At 34.5% G+C, this 18163-nt stretch overlaps 1 protein-coding gene across 2 annotated transcripts in view; it reads right to left on the bottom strand.

Annotated features, from left to right (window-relative positions):
• The window catches only part of GPHN (gephyrin), a 632089-nt gene that overhangs the window by 381206 nt on the left and 232720 nt on the right, over positions 1 to 18163 (bottom strand). For both annotated transcript variants that reach the window (XM_068543944.1, XM_068543950.1), the window contains exon 3: positions 16998 to 17055. In XM_068543944.1, the coding sequence (XP_068400045.1) occupies positions 16998 to 17055 (58 nt within the window). The remainder of the gene's footprint in view (positions 1 to 16997; positions 17056 to 18163) is intronic.

Genomic DNA, 18163 nt, shown 5'->3' on the forward strand with positions numbered 1-18163 from the left:
TCCCCCACCCCCGTGTCCTCAAGTCTGTTCTCAACGTCTGCATCTTTATTCCTGCCCTACCACTAGGTTCATCAGAACCATTTTTCTAGGCTCCATATATATGTGTTGGCATACGGTATTTGTTTTTCTCTTTCTGACTTACTTCACTCTGTATGACAGACTCTAGGTCCATCCACCTCACTACAAATAACTCAATTTCATTCTTTTTATGGCTGAGTAATATTCCATTGTATATATGTGCCACATCTTCTTTATCCATTCATCTGTCGATGGACATTTAGGTTGTTTCCATGGACTAAACCACATTATTTATTATTGACTTATGTATATACCAAAATTTTGTGTGAGAATCCATCTTCATATTCAAATTTTATAATGAGTAAGACATAAAAGAATTTCTTTTTTAATTACATCACCTTCTTTCAAATGTCAATGATGTGCCTCCGACAAAGTTTTGTATATGATGTGGTTCTCCTTTGAACATTTTATTCCAGGCTGAATATAGCTAGGTAAATAATTGGGCATAGATAACACCTATTATTTAATTAATTTAATTCTATTTAAAAATCTCCTTAACAAAAGTTATCTCAAAACAATGTTATTCACTGATATTTAGCCATATGTGGAATATAAAAGGTCTGATTTTCAATAACTTTAATAGTAATAACCATCACTATGGTTTACTTTTCAATAAGAATATCAGTGGTAAAGAATATTTTTAAGACGTTACAATATAATTTATATGTTTATTAGTAAAGAAAAGCAGAGGAAATTCATTTTAGTAAGGTTAAATATAGTATTTGGATGGAATTTTTGCCAAGACCTCTATGTAAAGATATTATATAATAATTAGTAAGAGGAACAATAAAACACTGATCTATCTATAGGCAGCAAAAAAATAGAAGAGAGGAAGGCTTAAACTACCTTTTCAAAGAGAGCCAAGAACTACTCATTTTACCAGATCAGATTGTTCTGATGTTGAGAGGAAAATTACCTACTCCACATTGCACAATGGTAAGGCTAGGTCTGTTTTTTTTTTTTTTTTTTTTTCCCTTAAGGGACTAAATGACCAGAAATATGGTAGAGAGAAAACCTACAGCAATTTGATATTTCTAATATTTTAAATATATGTGTTTTTTCCATCATTCCTCTGGGATGCCCTTATCCTGAGGAGAATATAACATAGGAAAAAGTGCTCTCAATTAAGTGAATAGTACCAGAAAAGAAGAGAGATGAAAATCATCAACAGTGAACAAACCAGACAAAAACACTAAATTAATTGGGTTGGGAAGTGAATAAATTCCCAGTTTTAGATTCTTACCTGTATGCCTTAAAGACCCCCAACATTCATTAGTCCTCCCAAATATGATTTTTTCCTTTTAATTCCAGAGCTCAGGGATTGGCACTATCTTCCATGATGTTGTCTAAGCTAAAAACCTGAATCAGTCTATTTCTACTCCTCACTTCTCAAGTCTACTTGGATCATACCACATAGGTGCCATTTACTGTGTGCTCACTATGTACCAGGCACTGTGCTAAGTATTTTATAAACATTTAATCCTCAAAATAACAACAGCAGGTTTTGTAATCCAACAAAGGTTGGTTTGTTTTATCCATATTTTTAGGAAAACACAGAATGGTTAAGATACACGCACGGTCACAAACCAATTAAGATACAGAGTCTGTTTTATTAACCACTGTGATGTACCTCCCATATTTTCCGTTCCTGTTGGAAAGACATGAGCCTTGCCTTTATCATCATTCATCTAGATTGGTATAGAGCATCCTAAGTGTTCTGCCTCTATACCTCCTTCCAATTCATTTGCTAAGGATAGCAAATCCTCTGAAATATACCTAAAAATGTCTTTGTTTCAAAATCTTCAAAAGTTTCCCTCCCTAAGACATACAAATCATTTACAATGTGACTCCAACAACTTAACATTCCATTGTCATCTCTTAAAGTTATTCTTAATAATCCCTTGACTTTAGACAAACTTGCATTTCTCAAAAACACTGTTTAGGGCTTCCCTGGTGGCACATTGGTTAAGAATCCCCCTGCCAATGCAGGGGATATGGGTTCGATCCCTGGTCTGGGAAGATCCCACATACTGTGGAGCAACTAAGCCCGTGTGCCACAACTACTGAGCCTGCGCTCTACAGCTCGCGAGCCACAAATACTGAAGCCCGCGCACCTAGAGCCCATGCTCCACAAAGAGAAACCGCTGCGATGAGAATCCCGCGCAACGCAACGAAGAGTAGCCCCCACTCGCCACAACTAGAGAAAGCCCGCGTGCAGCAACGAAGACCCAACGCAGCCAAAATAAATAAATAAATTTATTTTAAAAACCCACTGTTTATTCATATATAGTGTCTTTGCTCACTTTTTTTTTTTTCTTTAGAAGCCCTTCTCATCATATTCTTCATGAAGAATTCCTTTACCCTCTAAGCCAGAATTAGTCACTGTCCCCTCTGTGCTCTAAAAGTTTTAGTATACATATTTAACATAAAAATTACATTTTATAATGAATAAGACTGTCTCTTGCACAAGACACTGAAGTCTTCAGGATCATTCATTTAATCAACAAATATTTCTTCACTAATTATAACTGAAAAGGTTGACAAGCTAACTTACATTAAAATTTGGAATTTCTATTTGTCAGAGACACTTTTAAGAGAGTAAAAAGGGAAGCAACAGACTGCGAGAATAAATGTGTAATACACATATCAAAGGACTCATCCAGAACATATAGGGAATGCCTACTATAAATAAGAAAAAGACAGTTAACCTAACTTTTAAAACACGAAACACACGAAGTCATTTCACAAAAGAGGATATCCAAATGGCCAATAAATATATGAAAATATGCTCAATATCATTAGTTATTAGAGAAATACATATATTAGAAACATTTTTGGTCACAATTATCTGAAATAATTAAATGAAAAAAGACTGACAATACAAAATGTTAGTGAGAATGTGAAGTTAAGAGGAGTTCTCCTAAAATGCTAAAGAGCATATAAATTCATACATGTACTTGGGAAAACTGCAGAATCTAGTAAAATTATTCATTTATATACCCTATGATCCAGTATCTCTAGGTCACATCTAGCTTGTCTATTAGGTGGATATCTAATGAGATTATGTGTATATATATGCACCAAAAGACATGTTCAAGACTGTTTATTGCAGCATTATTCGTAACAGCCCCTAACTGGAAACAACCCAAATATCCTTCATCAAAAGAATGGATAACTAAACTGTACATTTAATAAAACAAAAAGCACAGCAATTATCCATTGCTATAAAGTTTGATACAGGTAAAGATAATTCATGGTGACAGAAATCAGATAGTAATTACCTTTGAGGAAGAGGGAAGGTGTAGTGATTGGAAGGGGGCATAGGGAGATTTCTGGGATGCTGGTGATACTGTATTCCTTTAGCTGTGGTGGTTACTCAGATATGTTCTCTTTGTGATAATTTAACAAGCTTTTTACACTTATGATTTGTGTCTTTTATGTACAACTCATATAGAATATTATACTTCATTAAAAAGTTTATTTTAGGAAACAGAAGCGAAACAAAAGCTATGAGACTGGATGAGATAACCAAGTGAGTTTAAGTACAGAAGAAACAAATGCTAAATAAATTATTATTGAATAAATAAAAGGGCAAATGAGAGATTTAAGAAATTTAAGAACAGCAATCCAATTAAGAGAAGGGGTATCAAAAAGTAACAAATATTGAAGTAAACATTTCCTCAGTGGGTCTGCTGTATTCACGTATTCACGTAGAAAGAGTGGGTGAATGATGTTTTGTATCTATGCTACTACTAATTCTCATTACCATAAAAGAATCCAGAATCTGGGCTTGAATCTGGCTCCACCACTACTTGCTGTGTGACCTTGGACAAATCACTTAACGATCTTTGCCTCATTTTTCTCACTTATGAATAGGAACAATAATAGTACCCACCTCATATGTTTGTTATGAGGATTAAAATGAGTTAGTAGTTTTAAAGCAATTACCACAGTGCCTGATACGTTGAACATTAAACAAACAAACAAAACACAATCCTGGCAAAAGGATGTGACTTTGTGATTTCACTTTACTAAAGTTTATTTAAATCAATCAACTGAAAAACTACTAGATATAATAAGTGTTTCCTAGCAATAATCGGTTAAAAATATAATGCAAGAGTTCTGTTTTTGGGCAGAGTGCAGTAGATCATAGCAGGTCAATACTTATATACCATAATGAGTAGACAATCAAATAATTACAAAACTCCTACTTTTTAAAAGACACTGAAGAGCTACAGAACCAATAAATTAGACAAAATAAAATTTTAGAAATGGGGAAACTTTTCTAAGTTAAACTGATAATCTGTAGCTTTTCCTACCCACCACACCCATCTACACTGGGGATATTTGCTGATTTTGGTCACAGGGCTGACCATCAGCTTTTCCAGGCAGAGAACCTCTGCTGGGAGGAAAAGAAACCAGAAAGCTTTTAGACATTTAGAAACTGGAAACTTGAATAGACTTAAACACATGGCTGTTTTTTCCCTTGGAACAATTGTGGATTGCAGTGCTGTACACAAGCCTGCAAAGCTAGACAAAAAGCTTATGAAAGGCAGAGTGAAATCCTTTGCATTCTTCATGGTGCTTAAGAAAGAAAGATCTGCTAGGGAAGGCTGACCAAAGAACAATGAAAGTTTCCACTTCAAGATATTTGCCAGTTTTTGAGGCTTATATTGGTTAGGCTGGAGGCAAGAGAGCTAGGCTGGAACCTAAGACTATCAAAGCTAAATCTCCTATTGTAACAGGAAGGAAGGGATGAAAACCCACTATATTCTCAACTCAGCTCTAACTCAGCAAAATTCTTGACTGAATTGGAGTGATCACTTTCTCATATTTTCTGCCTATCAGTAGAAAGGGAGACAGTATGATGGATGATAAATCATCTATAACCAATATGATTGTTTTACACAGGAAATACATTCATAAAAATTACTTGGCACGTAAGAAAATAGGACACAATATTAAAAAGAAAAAACAGATGAAAAACCCCACAAGAGATGCATGGGGAGTTTGCAGACAAGAATTTTAAAGTAAACTATGATTAATATATTCAAGAAAATAGAAGAGAGATAAATAAAATAGAAAAATGATGGAAAATTTCACCAGGAAACAGAATCTATAAAAAATTAAATGGACATACTAGGACATAAACTTACAATATCTGAAATTCAGGTCTAAACGAGTAGGTTTATTAGGATTGAAGAATGTAAACACAAGTCAAAAGGAAAAATGCAGCAGAACACAGAATATTAAATTCAAAGACAAATCAACAAAAAAGTACAAACTGATGCAGAGAAAGTAAAAAGAATGAACAAACAGGACAAAACAAATATTTAGAGTTTATTAACTTAATTTCATGAGATATAGAACCATTACTCCTACATAGTTCTAGTCTCTCATCTTTCCTTTTTGTGCTATTATTGTTATCCATGTTTTATATATATATATATATATATATATATATGTTTTTGTACATACAAATACACACACATCAAATCCAACAATAATTTGCTATAATTGAGATTTTATATAATTTACATTTATTGAAGAAGCCAAGAAAAGTAAGAGGGCAAGTATATATTTATAGAGTTTTTTATATTAACTTTCTTATTTACTATTTCTGGTTCTCCTATTTGTTCCTGTGGATTCAAGATATCATCTGGTGTTATATACTTACTCTAATGCAGCTTTGTTCTCCCACTTACCTTCTTTGTTTTGTTATTTTCAAATATATTACATTTCTATATGTTACTGGCTCAGCAAAAGTTGTATATGTATTGTCTTATACAATTGCTTTTCAAATCAGTAATGAGAGAAAAGGACAAAAAACATGCATCTATACTGTCTTTTATAACTACATAATTACCTTTACCAGTGCTCTTTCTGTGTGTGCATTTACTTTACGTGGCCACTTGCTTTCGGCCTGAAGAATTTTTGTCAGTATTTATTGCAAGGTGAATCTGTTGGCAATAAATTCTCTCAGTTTTTGTTTACCTGGGAGTGTATTTCATCTTCAATTTTGAAAGATAGTTTTCCTGGATATAAGATCCTTGGTTTGTGGACAGGTTTTTTTCTTTCAGTACTTTGAATATGTCATACTACTGGCCTCCATTTTTATTGATGTTAAGTCAGATGTTAATTTTATCAGGTTCACTTCTTTTTTGGTGAATCATTTTTCTTACTGCTCTAAAACTTTTTATCTTTGTCTTTTGGCACTTTTACTATGATGTGTGGTATGAAGCGAAAGTCTGTGTCCCACCAAAACTCCTATGTTGAAACCGTAATCACAGTGTGATGGTATTTGGTAGGTGTGGGGTCTTTAGGAGGTGATTAGGTCATGAAGGTGAAGTCGTTATGAATGGAATTAATGCCCTTATAACAAAAGGCCAGGGAGCTAGCTAGCTCTCTTTCTCATGTGAGGAATGGGAAGAAAGCTGTCTGCAACCCAGAGAAGGTCCTCATAAGAACCTGACCATACTGACACCATTACCACGGACTTCTAGCCTCCAGAACTGTGAAAAATAACTTTCGTTGTTTATGAGCCCTTTGCTATAGCAGCCTGAACTTACTAAGACCAGGTGCGTGGGTATGGAACTATTTTAGTTTATCTTATCTGAAATTGGTGGAGCTTCCTGGATGTGTAGATTAATGTTTATAATTACATTTGGCAAATTTTCAGCCATTATTTTTTAACATATTTTTTGTGCCCTTTTATCTCCTTGTACTCCCATTACCATATATTTGTGTGCTTAATGGTGTTCCACCTTTCTCTGAGGTTCTGATCATTTGCCTATCTTTAAGTCTGCTGTCAACACAAAACAGGTGTTCAGTGAGCCCCACTAGCAAATCTTCCATTTCATTTATTATACTTGCAACTCCAGAATTTTCATTTGGTTCTTTTAAAAAATAATTTATATTTCTATTGATATTCTCTATTTGATGAGACACTGTCATCATGGCTTCTTTACTTCTTTCAGTATGGCTTCCTAGAAGATTTGTTTCTTTTTTAAAAAACATATTTAAATAGACTGCTTTGAAATCTGTTAAATTCAATATCTAGAACCGCTCACGGGCAGTTTCTGTTGTCTGCTTTGTTTCTTGTGTATGGGTCACACTCCCCTGTTCTTTGCATGTCTTAAAATACTTTTTGAAAATCGGACATGTTATATAATATGTTGTAGCAACCTGGGATACTGACACCCTTCCCTCTCTTCAGAGCTTTGTTGTTTGATTATTTATTTGTTTACTGAAATCAGCTAGGCTACTTTAAAAAGACTATTTCCACCCTGTATGAAACTTCTGATATTGCTCCTCAGAGGGTACAGCCAAGGCATACACAAAGTCACCTTGGGAAAACAGAGGTTTTAGTAGGGGTTTTTTCAACTGTCTCTTTTCTTTCCTTGATCTGTTAAGCTATTTGCCTCTTTGTTGGCACATCCAGCTGTTATGCTCCACTAATGATACTACTGTGATGAACAATGCCTGGGGACATACATTGCTCCACAGTCTGATAAATTAAATTCAGACAGGGTAGATTTTCAGTTCATCTTTGAGGTTTGTTCTGATCCAAGGAGGATTCTTTTTAGCTGACTCTCTCCCAGGTTCAGTCTGATAAACTAACGAATTTAGCTCCTTGCTCTTTTAGAGAGATTATCAGCCAACTCTGAATTGTTTACCACCAAAATATCCATTGTTTTTGAGAGTGACCTTAGGCTTGAACTTCCCCAAACTGTTTCAAATAAGGCCTTTCCTTTGGGAATAGCTTAAGAGTAATACATTCTTATGGACTAGCCTGGAAAAAATCTTTAAGCCACTGTTCCAAGTGCTGTTGTAGGGGTGGTAGCCTTTGGTCTGCTTGGGCTGCCTCTCCTAATGTGGATGTTCTGCCCTATGAGCAAGCTGGAGTGAGGATGATAAGGCCTCCAGTATTCTCAGTGTGCTGCATCAGGACTAGAGCTACCCTCCTATGAATGGGGGCTGGGTAAAGGAAGGGAGCCCCTGACTTTCGACTGCTTTCATCAGGAATCTAACCTGTGCAATTCAGAGTTGGAGGCATAAGAAATGATGAAGGCCTGCCCATCTTGGAGAGATACCATAACCCTTAATTGGGAGCTGAGGGGAGAGGGAGCCCCATAGACGAGGCCACATCTATCCAGAGTGAAATTTCCATCAAGATGAGGAGGGGTTACTCCTACACTGTTGGTGGGAATGTAAATTGATGTAGTCACTATGGAAAACAGTATGGAGACTCCTCATAAAACTAAAAATAGAATTACCATATGATCCAGCAATCCTACTCCTGGGCATATATCTGGCCAAAACTATAATCCAAAAAGATACATGCACCCCTATGTTCATAGCAGCACTATTCACAATAGCCAAGATGTGGAAACAACCTAAATGTCCATCAACAGATGAATGGATAAAGAAGATGTGGTATATATTTACAATGGAATACTACTCAGCCATAAAAAAGAACAAAATAATGCCATTTGAAGCAACATGGATGCAAATAGAGATTACCATACTAAGTGAAGTCAGAAAAAGAAAGACAAATACCATATGATATTACTTATATGTGGAATCTAAAATATGGCACAAATGAACCTATTCTACAAAACAGAAACAGACAGACATAGAGATAAGACTTGTGGCTGCCAAGGGGGAGAGGGGGAGGGAGAGGGATGGACTGGGAATTTGGGGTTGGTAGATACAAACTATTATTACGTTTAGAATGGATAAACAACACAGTCCTACTGTATGGCACAGGGAACTATGTCCAATCTCCTGGGATAAACCATAATAGAAAAGGATATTTAAAAAAGAATGTATATATGCGTAAAACTGAGTCACTCTGCTGTACAGCAGAGATTGGCACAACACCGTAAATCAACTATACTTCAGTTAAAAAAAAAAGATGAGGAGGGGTTAAAATAAAGAGAGAACGCACTCCATTTATAGTAGGAAACAAAAAATAGGACATAAACTCTTTGCCTAACCATAGGTCTTGAACATTTTTCCTTTTATTCTCTTAACAGCTTTTGTTTTACATTTAAATCGATAATCCATTTTGAGTTAATTTTTATATAAGAGGTTTAAAATGGGTGAGGTTAATTTTTTTGCTTATGGATGTCCAACTGTTCCAGCATCATTTGTTGAAAAGGTTATCCACTGAAGTACTTTTGTAGCTTTATTAAACATCAAATGGATATATTTGTGTGAGTCTACTTATTGGTTATGCATTCTGTTTCATTGATATATCTATCTATCTGCCAATACTACACTACCTTGATTACTGTAGCTAACAGTAAACCTTATCATTGGGTAGAGCTAGTCCTTCCCTTTATTCTTTTTCAAGATTGTTTTAGCTATTCTAGAACCTATGCCTTTCCATATAATTTTAAAATAAATTTATGTAATTGTATGTCTTAAAAAAAACTTGTTGGGTTTTTTAATAGAAAGTGCATAAACCTATATGTCAATTTGGAGAACAATGACACCCTTACTATGTTTAATCTTTCCATCCATGAACATGGTATGTCTGTCCATTTCTTTGTCCTTTTATTTCTTCAGCATTTTGTAGTTTTAAGCATACAGATATGTGTGTTCTTAAGTGCGACCTATTTAATTTTATTTGAAGTAATTGTAAATGGTATTGTTTTAAATTTCAGCTTCCTACTGTTGTAATTATATAAAAATCAAATTGACCTTTTTGATGTTGATCTTATATCCCCCAAATTAACTGAACTGACTTATTAGCTGCAGTTTTTCTCTAGATACTTTTTTCTACATAGACAATCATGTGATCTGCAAATAGGGAGTTTTATTTCTTACTTTCCAATCTTTGTGCCTTTTAATACGTTTTCTTGCCTTACTGTGCTACTGAGAACTTCTAGTGCTCGGTTGAAGGTAAATAGTGACAGCAGACAACCTTGCTTTTTTCCTGATCTTAGGAGGAAGGCACTAATTCTTTCACCGTTAAGTATATTGTTAGCTCTAATTTTTTGTAGATGTTCTATATCAAGTTCAGGAGGTTCGCCCCCATTCCTATTTTGTTAAGAGCTTTTTCAAGAACGGGTTTTAGATTTTGTCAAACACCTTTTCTGCATCAATTGATATGACCATATAATTTTTCTTTTTTAGCTTGTAGATATGATAGATTACATTGATTGTTTTTCCAATGTTGAACAAGTTTTTACCTCAAATAAATCCCACTTAGCAGTAGTGTATAATTTTTTATACATTGTTGGATTTGATTTGGTAATATTTAGTAGAGGATTTTAAGTTCGTAAGAGATCTTGGTCTACAGTTTTCATTTTTGTACTGTCTTCTTCTGATTTTGGTATCAATGTAATACTAGCCTCATAAAACAAGGTGGGAAGTGACTCAGTAAAGCTGAGTAAAATAGATATTAATTCTTCTTTAATGTGTGATAGAATTCTCCCATGAAACCATCTGGGACTGGAGCTTTACTAGGAGCTTTTTCATTACAAATTTAATTTCTTTAATGGTTATACAACTATGCAGATTGCCTATGTCATTGTGGTTAGTTTTGGTAGTATGTGGGTTTTGAGGAAGTGGTCCATTTCTTCTAAGTTGTCCAATTTATGAGTATAAAGTTTTTCAAAGCCTTTTCTAATTATCCTTTTAATGACTAGAAGATCTGCAGTGATAGTCTTTGTCCAATCCTGATATAGGTGATTGGGTCTTCTTTACTTTTGTTAGTCTAGTAAGAGGTTTACTAATTTTATTGAGTTTTAAAAGAACCAGCTTTTTATTTGATTTTCCCCTGTCGTTTTAATGTTCCCAATTTCACTGATTCCAATTCTTAAGTATCTCCTGTCTTCTTCTTGCTCTGACTATATCTGGCTCTTATTTTTCTAGTTTCTTGAGGAAGAAACATTGATTAGTGACTTGAGAGCTTTCCTCTTCCCTAAAAATTAGTGTTTTCATGGTATATCTTTTTCTATCCTTTTACTTTCAACCTACCTATGTCATTGTTTTTCAAATGAGTTTCTTGAGAATGGCATATGTTGGATCATTTCTAAAAATCTATTACATCAATTTCTGTCTTTTAATTGGTATATTTAGATTATTATTTTTTTTAGATTATTTATTTAAGGTAATTATTGATATCTCAGGATTTAAATCTGCCATTTTATTATTTATCTTTTGTTTGTATCTTCTGTTTCTCTTTTCATGCCTTACTGTGGATTACTTGAGCACTTTTTAGGATTCCATCTTAACTTTCAGTGTTTTTGAGTACACAATTTTGAATACTTGAGTGGTTGCTTGGTGTTTCAATATACAGATGTAACTTAAAACAGTCTACTGGTATTGGCATTTTATCATTTCAAGTGCAATACCGAAACTCTACTTCCACTTAGGCACCTTTACCCTCCCACATTTTAAATATGATTATGTTCATTATTTACTTTACATACATTGTGCACCGCATCATATGGTGTTATAATTTTTGCTTCAACCTTCAAATGTGATTTAAGAAAATCATAAAAAAAGATCAGCTAATCTATTTACCCATTCTGCTGTTGTTCTTCCTTTCTGAATTTTCAAGCCTTTTTCTCTTATCATTTCCTTTCTCTTTAGAGAATTTATTTACCCATTCTTTCAGGGTAGGTTTTCTAGTGACAAATTCTTTTATTTTTCTTTTTTCTGAGTATCTGCTTCCCATTCATTCCTGAAGGATAATTTGACTGGATGTAGACTTTGTGCCTGGTAGTTCTTTCTTTCAGCACTTGAAAAATGTTGTGCCGCTTTCTTCTGGAGTCACTGCCCACCCCGCCACCACCCCCCCCCCCGCCCACCTTCAGTGTTTTATATTGGAGATGGTACTTTTCAGTTCTGTAATTTCCATTTGGTTCCTTTTTGTAATTTCTATTTTCTTCGTTTGTTTCAAGAGAATTAGTAATAGCTTGTTGAAGCATTTTTATGATTAGTTGCTTTAAAATCCTTGTCAGATAATTCCAACATGTGATTACTCTTCATATTGGTGTCTGTTCACTGTTTTCTTCTCATTCAAGTTGTTATTTTCATTGATCTTGGTATGATGAGTGACTTTTGACTGTTCCCAGGATGTTCTGGATATTATGAGACTCTGAATCCTATTTAAATCTTTTTAAGATGTCCTCTTGTTGACTTGTAGTATAAGGGCCATATGTTCAGCTTCTTACTGGATCCCACTGACACCACTCTGGCAGAAGTGAAGCACTGATTCCCACTGCCTCATTGAAGACAATAGGGTAGAAGTTTAACTCTTCTCTTAACCTTGCTGAAACCTTTCTGGTGAAAGTGGTGCATCACCTTGCTCCACATTGTTGTTAGTATGAGATATTCAGCTCCCTGCTGGACCCTGTTAACACTGAGAGGGGAAGTAGAAGGTTGACTCATACTAAGAGTGCAGTAACATCTCCACTGATGTTGATGTATATGAGGGTGGAGTGTCATCTCCCTTAAAGGCCTCATTAACACAGTAAAGGGAGGGTGAAGTAGAGTGGTGACTAGTCCTATCTTGCACTGTCTCTTGGTCTAACTTCTGCTGGGTTGGGGGAGTCTCAGCTCATCACTGGACCCTACTGACACTACCCTGCAGGAGGAATCAGAGCATAACCTGTTTCCACTGGGCTGGTGATAGAAGATCAACTCCCCACTTGGTCCCCACTACCATATTCTGGCAGGGAAATAAGAGAACTGTCTACTCTGCTATGTGAGAGATGGAAGAATAGCTCACTGATCACCCCACCAACACCACTGGCAGGGGGGATTCAGAGATCTGCCACCTGCTTCTGTCAGGTGGCAGGGGGTGAGGTGGAAGATCAGCCCCCTTCTTGGCTCTGCTGAAACTCTGGGGAAGTTAAGTAGTTTTCCCATTGGCATTTGGCTGGAGTAGGGAGGGTATGCCAAAAAGGCTTTCTGTTCTGTTAGTCCACCCTTGTCTTGGGTCCTTTGGCAAGAGGGAACAGGCTTTTCTAGGTGCTTTTCTTCTCTGCCTGTTGGTGGTTCCAGGTTGGAGGCTGGGTAAAATGGGAGATAAAAAGAAACCCAGGTAACTCACTGCCATGTCGTTCCTCAAGTCCTGAAGTCCTAAGGCAGTCTGATTTCTTCTTCTTACCTTTCAGAGTCTTTCTGTGCTTATTTTTTAATATAAACAAACAAAAGTCCAGGGATTTTTAATTGTGAGAGGAAAGATTTTGGAAGAACAGGGCTACTCCACCTTGGCTAGAACCAATAGTCTCCTCAGTAGGAACACTTTTGAACTTGACAAACTCAGTGTAATATCTGGAGCAATTAATACATGAGCCAACAGAATAAAAAAGAAAAACAACATACAACCTTTCCTACTATACAAAAAAAGCACTCTAATCATAATAGTATGGTGCTAGCAAAGGAACAGCTGAATAGATCAATGAAACAACAGTTCAGGAAAAGACAGATTTGTGTATGTGTATGTGTGTGTCTAGGCATATGAAAATTTAATACATGGTACATGAGGCAATTCAAACCATAGGGGGAAAAGATGGGTTTTTCAATAAATTGGGCTGGGGAAATAGATACATTTGGAAAATATTATGAAAGTTTAGTCATCTCATTTGTAAATAAAAACAAATTTATACCAATATAAATTACAAATAGATTAAAGAGTTAGTACTTAAATATCTCTATTTTAAATAAATTCAGCCAAGTGGCAGTATAAATTGGCTTAACTACCTTGGAAAACAGTTTGATGTCATCCAGAAAATATACATTACTAAAACTCAGGAATCCCATTCCTCAGTGTATACTTCAGAGAAACTCTTACACAGGATATTTTTATAAGAATTTTATAGCATCATTTTTCATAATAGCTCCAAATGGAAATAACTTGAATATCCTTCAACAGAAGGATATCTCAATAATTTGTGGCACAATGCACTATTTTACAGCAAAAAATAAAACAAAAAAAAACACCAAAAACAACGCCCCCCAAAACCTTAGCTATAGAAAACAACCTGATGAATCTCACAGTATTGAAAAAAAGAAGCAAGGCACAATAGATTGAATACAATGCAACTCAATTCATACAAAGTTCAAAGAAAAACAAAAATAAATTGTAATACTGAAGGATGTATACATATATAGTAAAACTAAATAAAAGCAAGGAACTGATAATGATAAAAATTCAGGGTATTGAGTGGAAGAGATGGTTGTGATTGGGCTAGGAATGTATTTGCTCTTTATCCCTTAAGGCTTTGGCCAAGCAATCATTCAATATGAGGTGATTTATGGTAATTAATACATGTACGCTTAATTCAAACTATGTATGAACTAAATAATGATTTCTGGTGCTAGAAACATTGTGAAAGATTACCACATCTGACAAAAATTGAATTATGCTTCATCAACCAATCATATCTTTTTAATAGTAAATACACACATGCATATTTATTTATACAGGGTATACTACAAAGAATATATTTCAAATTTAGACTCAATTGTACTATTTAGATAATTTAAAATTACTCATATACTAGCCAAATAAAATAAACATTACAACCAGATGTTTCAAATTTCCTCCAATCAAAACAAAAAGATATCAGCTGAAAATACTAATGGTGCCAAAAAATGTTGAAATATTTTATGACTGTTTTTCTTCCAACACTTTTGAAAGGAAGAATCAATTTCACATTTTTTTATACCTCAGGCCTCAAACTCTCTAAAGCTGTTTTAGATACAATAACAGTAATTGATGGAAAAAAATCACTATTACATATCATCCATGAATCATGTTTTTTTCAAGGAATCTCTTGAGGAGTAACTGGTTAAAATTCTAGAATTAAAAAGAAAACACAATGAAAAACACTACTCCTTTAGAGAAAAGTCACTACTAAAAAACAGAAAACATTTCTGCTAATTAATTAAACTAATAAAAGAGTATATTTATCCTCTGTTTCTAGGATGGGCCTTCCCCAAGGCAACAGTTTTGGGCCACTATTATGATCTCATATAGCTCTTTTAGGCAATTCCATTAACTAGCATGGCCTCAGCTAACTTTTGCATAATGACAAATCTCAGTATCAACTGAAAGACAGAATTATCTTTCTTCTCAGTTACAAGCTGATTTACCCAATGGCTTAGTGGATATATGGTTACCTAAGAGGAACCTCAAATTCAGTAAGTCCAAAACTTACCCTATTTCCTCTCAAACTTATTCCTTGTTTTGCACCTCCTCTTTAGGTTAACAGCAACACAATCTACTCAGATTCCCAAGGCAGAAACCTAGGTCAACCTTTCCATCTTCCCTTAAACATCCAGTAAATCACCAAGTATTGTTGATTCTATTTTCTTAAATAATATTTCTTGAATCTGAGTTTTTTTTCTTCAGCCTCACTGCCACTGCTTTAGTTCAAGTTTCAATCGTTGCCTATATTCCTGCAATCTGGTCTCCTTCCTTATAGATGGAACCTCTTCTTCTCCACTGAAATAATTTTTCTCACTCATCAAAGAAAAACCTAATAAAATCACCAACCTGATTATGCCACTTTCTTTCTTAAAATCACATAATGGCACCCCATAGTTTTCAGTTTAAAATCCAAATTTCTTAACATGGCATAAAGGCCCAATAACAGTCCTACATCTCAACAATCTTTATTTTACACGTGTGATCTATCTGGTGTCATATTATCTCCTATTTATGCGTTCACAAGTGCCTCTGCTTCTGTACAGAATTCCAATTTGCTTAGTATACCTCTTGGAAAGATTTTGCTGATTATCTTTTTTGAATGACCAAGTGTCCTTCCTTCCAATGTATTTCATAGAATACTTTGTTTACCTTTATCACTTAACACATATTGCAACTGTAATATAAGACAGAGCACCTTCAAGCACCATAAAAAATTAATTTCAACAAGCTCACCTTTATTAATTCCCATTTTATCTTCTGAAAAATGAGAGATATGGATTAGACACAAGGTTCCTCTCAGCCAAACTACTTTATGAATTTATGTCAAGTTGGAAAGAGTCTCTTGACACTCCTGACTTTTTTCCCCCACTTACTGCTAGAATACAATCATGGTATTAATTACTGGTGTTGTCCACACAGAACACCTGAGATACTGAAAGTAACAGTATAGAACATGAACATGAATTTAACTTATTTAAAAATAATGTAACCAAGTTTAGGAACTGTTTACTAAGATTTGAATTTATTGAACTTGATTTAGAAAAGTCTGATCAAATCAAACTTAACAATTTGTTGAGATCTTTACATGTCACTGTTAACAGCTCAACTCAGTCTTGTTTACCCTTAATTATTGCTATCCAATTGTTAAATTTTATTCATGGAAAAGACTAAGTTCAGTTCTCTTTAGACTGTAAACTGCTTTTAGAAAAGGGCCACGTGTTATGCTAGAAGACTAACAGTCCACAGGATTTAGTAAAATGTTAGAGACAGAAAAATAACAATGCTGTAATATTCAAAGAGTAAGGTCAATTTTTCATTTATTGTACTGTCAATTTTAAATTGAAATTGACCTACTGTGTTATCAAAGGAGCCAGGAAGTATATACTAGAAGACTAATATTATTTATAATTGGTGAAAGATTATAGGGAAAAGAAATTAAAACAAGATTTTAAAAAATCCATTATGCATACTAATGCTTATAGAGTGCTTTCTTAAGTAAATTTTTAATGAATTTTACAAGAAAGGGTTGCTTTCTTTATTTTCCTAACATGTACTGATGATGGTAGATGAAATCTCATGATGATTATCTGATATGTATACTTTAATTCAAACAGGATAACTGGGAATTAAATGATGCCCTAACACAGCCAAAGATTCAACAGTATAAAGAAAAAACAATTATTTGCCCACCTTCCCGCCGAGACACTAATTCTTTGTAGAGGTGAAAAACGCCATACTATACCTTGATTTCTTCTATTTCATCTGGTACTATCTTGTATGCTGATATAGTCCCACCCAACCTGAAATTAGGAGAAAAAAAAATTCTCAAAACCAGCAACAGTGTATTAAAAATATGGACTGTTTCTGCCATTAGCATCAGAGTGCCACCAATAATTGCCTATTACCCACCCCAATAACCATGGAGGAAAAACAACCATTTTGTACTCAGGTTTTCCATATAGTAGTTTAAAAAGGTAGTGAATGACTACTGCAAGAGGAAACATAAGTTAGATTTTTAACCATAATTAAACTTCTCTTATCGATGGTTTTAATGATGCTCAAACTGTCACTTTTACTGATAGATTCTGTCACAACTAAGACGTATCAAGAACAACAGCAGACATTTCTATTTTCATGGCATCATGAAACACAGCCAGGTTTAGAATACCTATCAATTTAACATACCATCAGTATTCTATAGTATTGCACTCAGGAAGACTGATTCCAAATTTCATGTTCTTTCCCTTACAACACACAGCTTTCCTCACTAAAGGAATCATTCTAGAGGTAGAGTGCTCTTTTACTCTAATCAATATATAAAAAGTGGTATTACATTGGCAGTAACACTAGTAGTTATAATAGTAATACTACCACTAGTAGTATACTGAGTATTTACTGTATGCCAAGCATTAAATTGTCAGGTTTTATATGTTTTGTTCTCATTTAACTCTCATAACCTATAATAAGAATTATGAAAAAAATGAGGTAAGCAATTTTTCAAAGGTCCCACAACTAGGAGTGGCAGACTGGGCTTAAGAACTCACTTCCAGAAACTGATAAGCAAATTCTAAAATTCATATGGAAATTCAAGGAACACATAATAGTCAAAAAATCTTGAAAAGAAGAAAGTTGGAGGAGTTACACTTTCTGATTTCAAGTCACTACAGATCTACAATAATCAAGACAATGTGGAGCTGGCGTAAGGATAGACATATAAAGCAACAGGGTACAACTGAAAGTCCGGAAACAATCATCACATTTATGGTCAACTAGTTTTTGTTTTCCTTTTTATTTTATTGTAATAAATATAGTTAACATTTTAACCATTTTTAAGTGTACAACTAAGTGACAATTACATTCATAATGATGTGCAACCATCATTACTATCTATTTCCAAAACTTATCCAT

The sequence above is a fragment of the Eschrichtius robustus genome, chromosome 1, assembly GCF_028021215.1.
Source record: "Eschrichtius robustus isolate mEscRob2 chromosome 1, mEscRob2.pri, whole genome shotgun sequence".
Lineage (NCBI taxonomy): Eukaryota > Metazoa > Chordata > Mammalia > Artiodactyla > Eschrichtiidae > Eschrichtius > Eschrichtius robustus.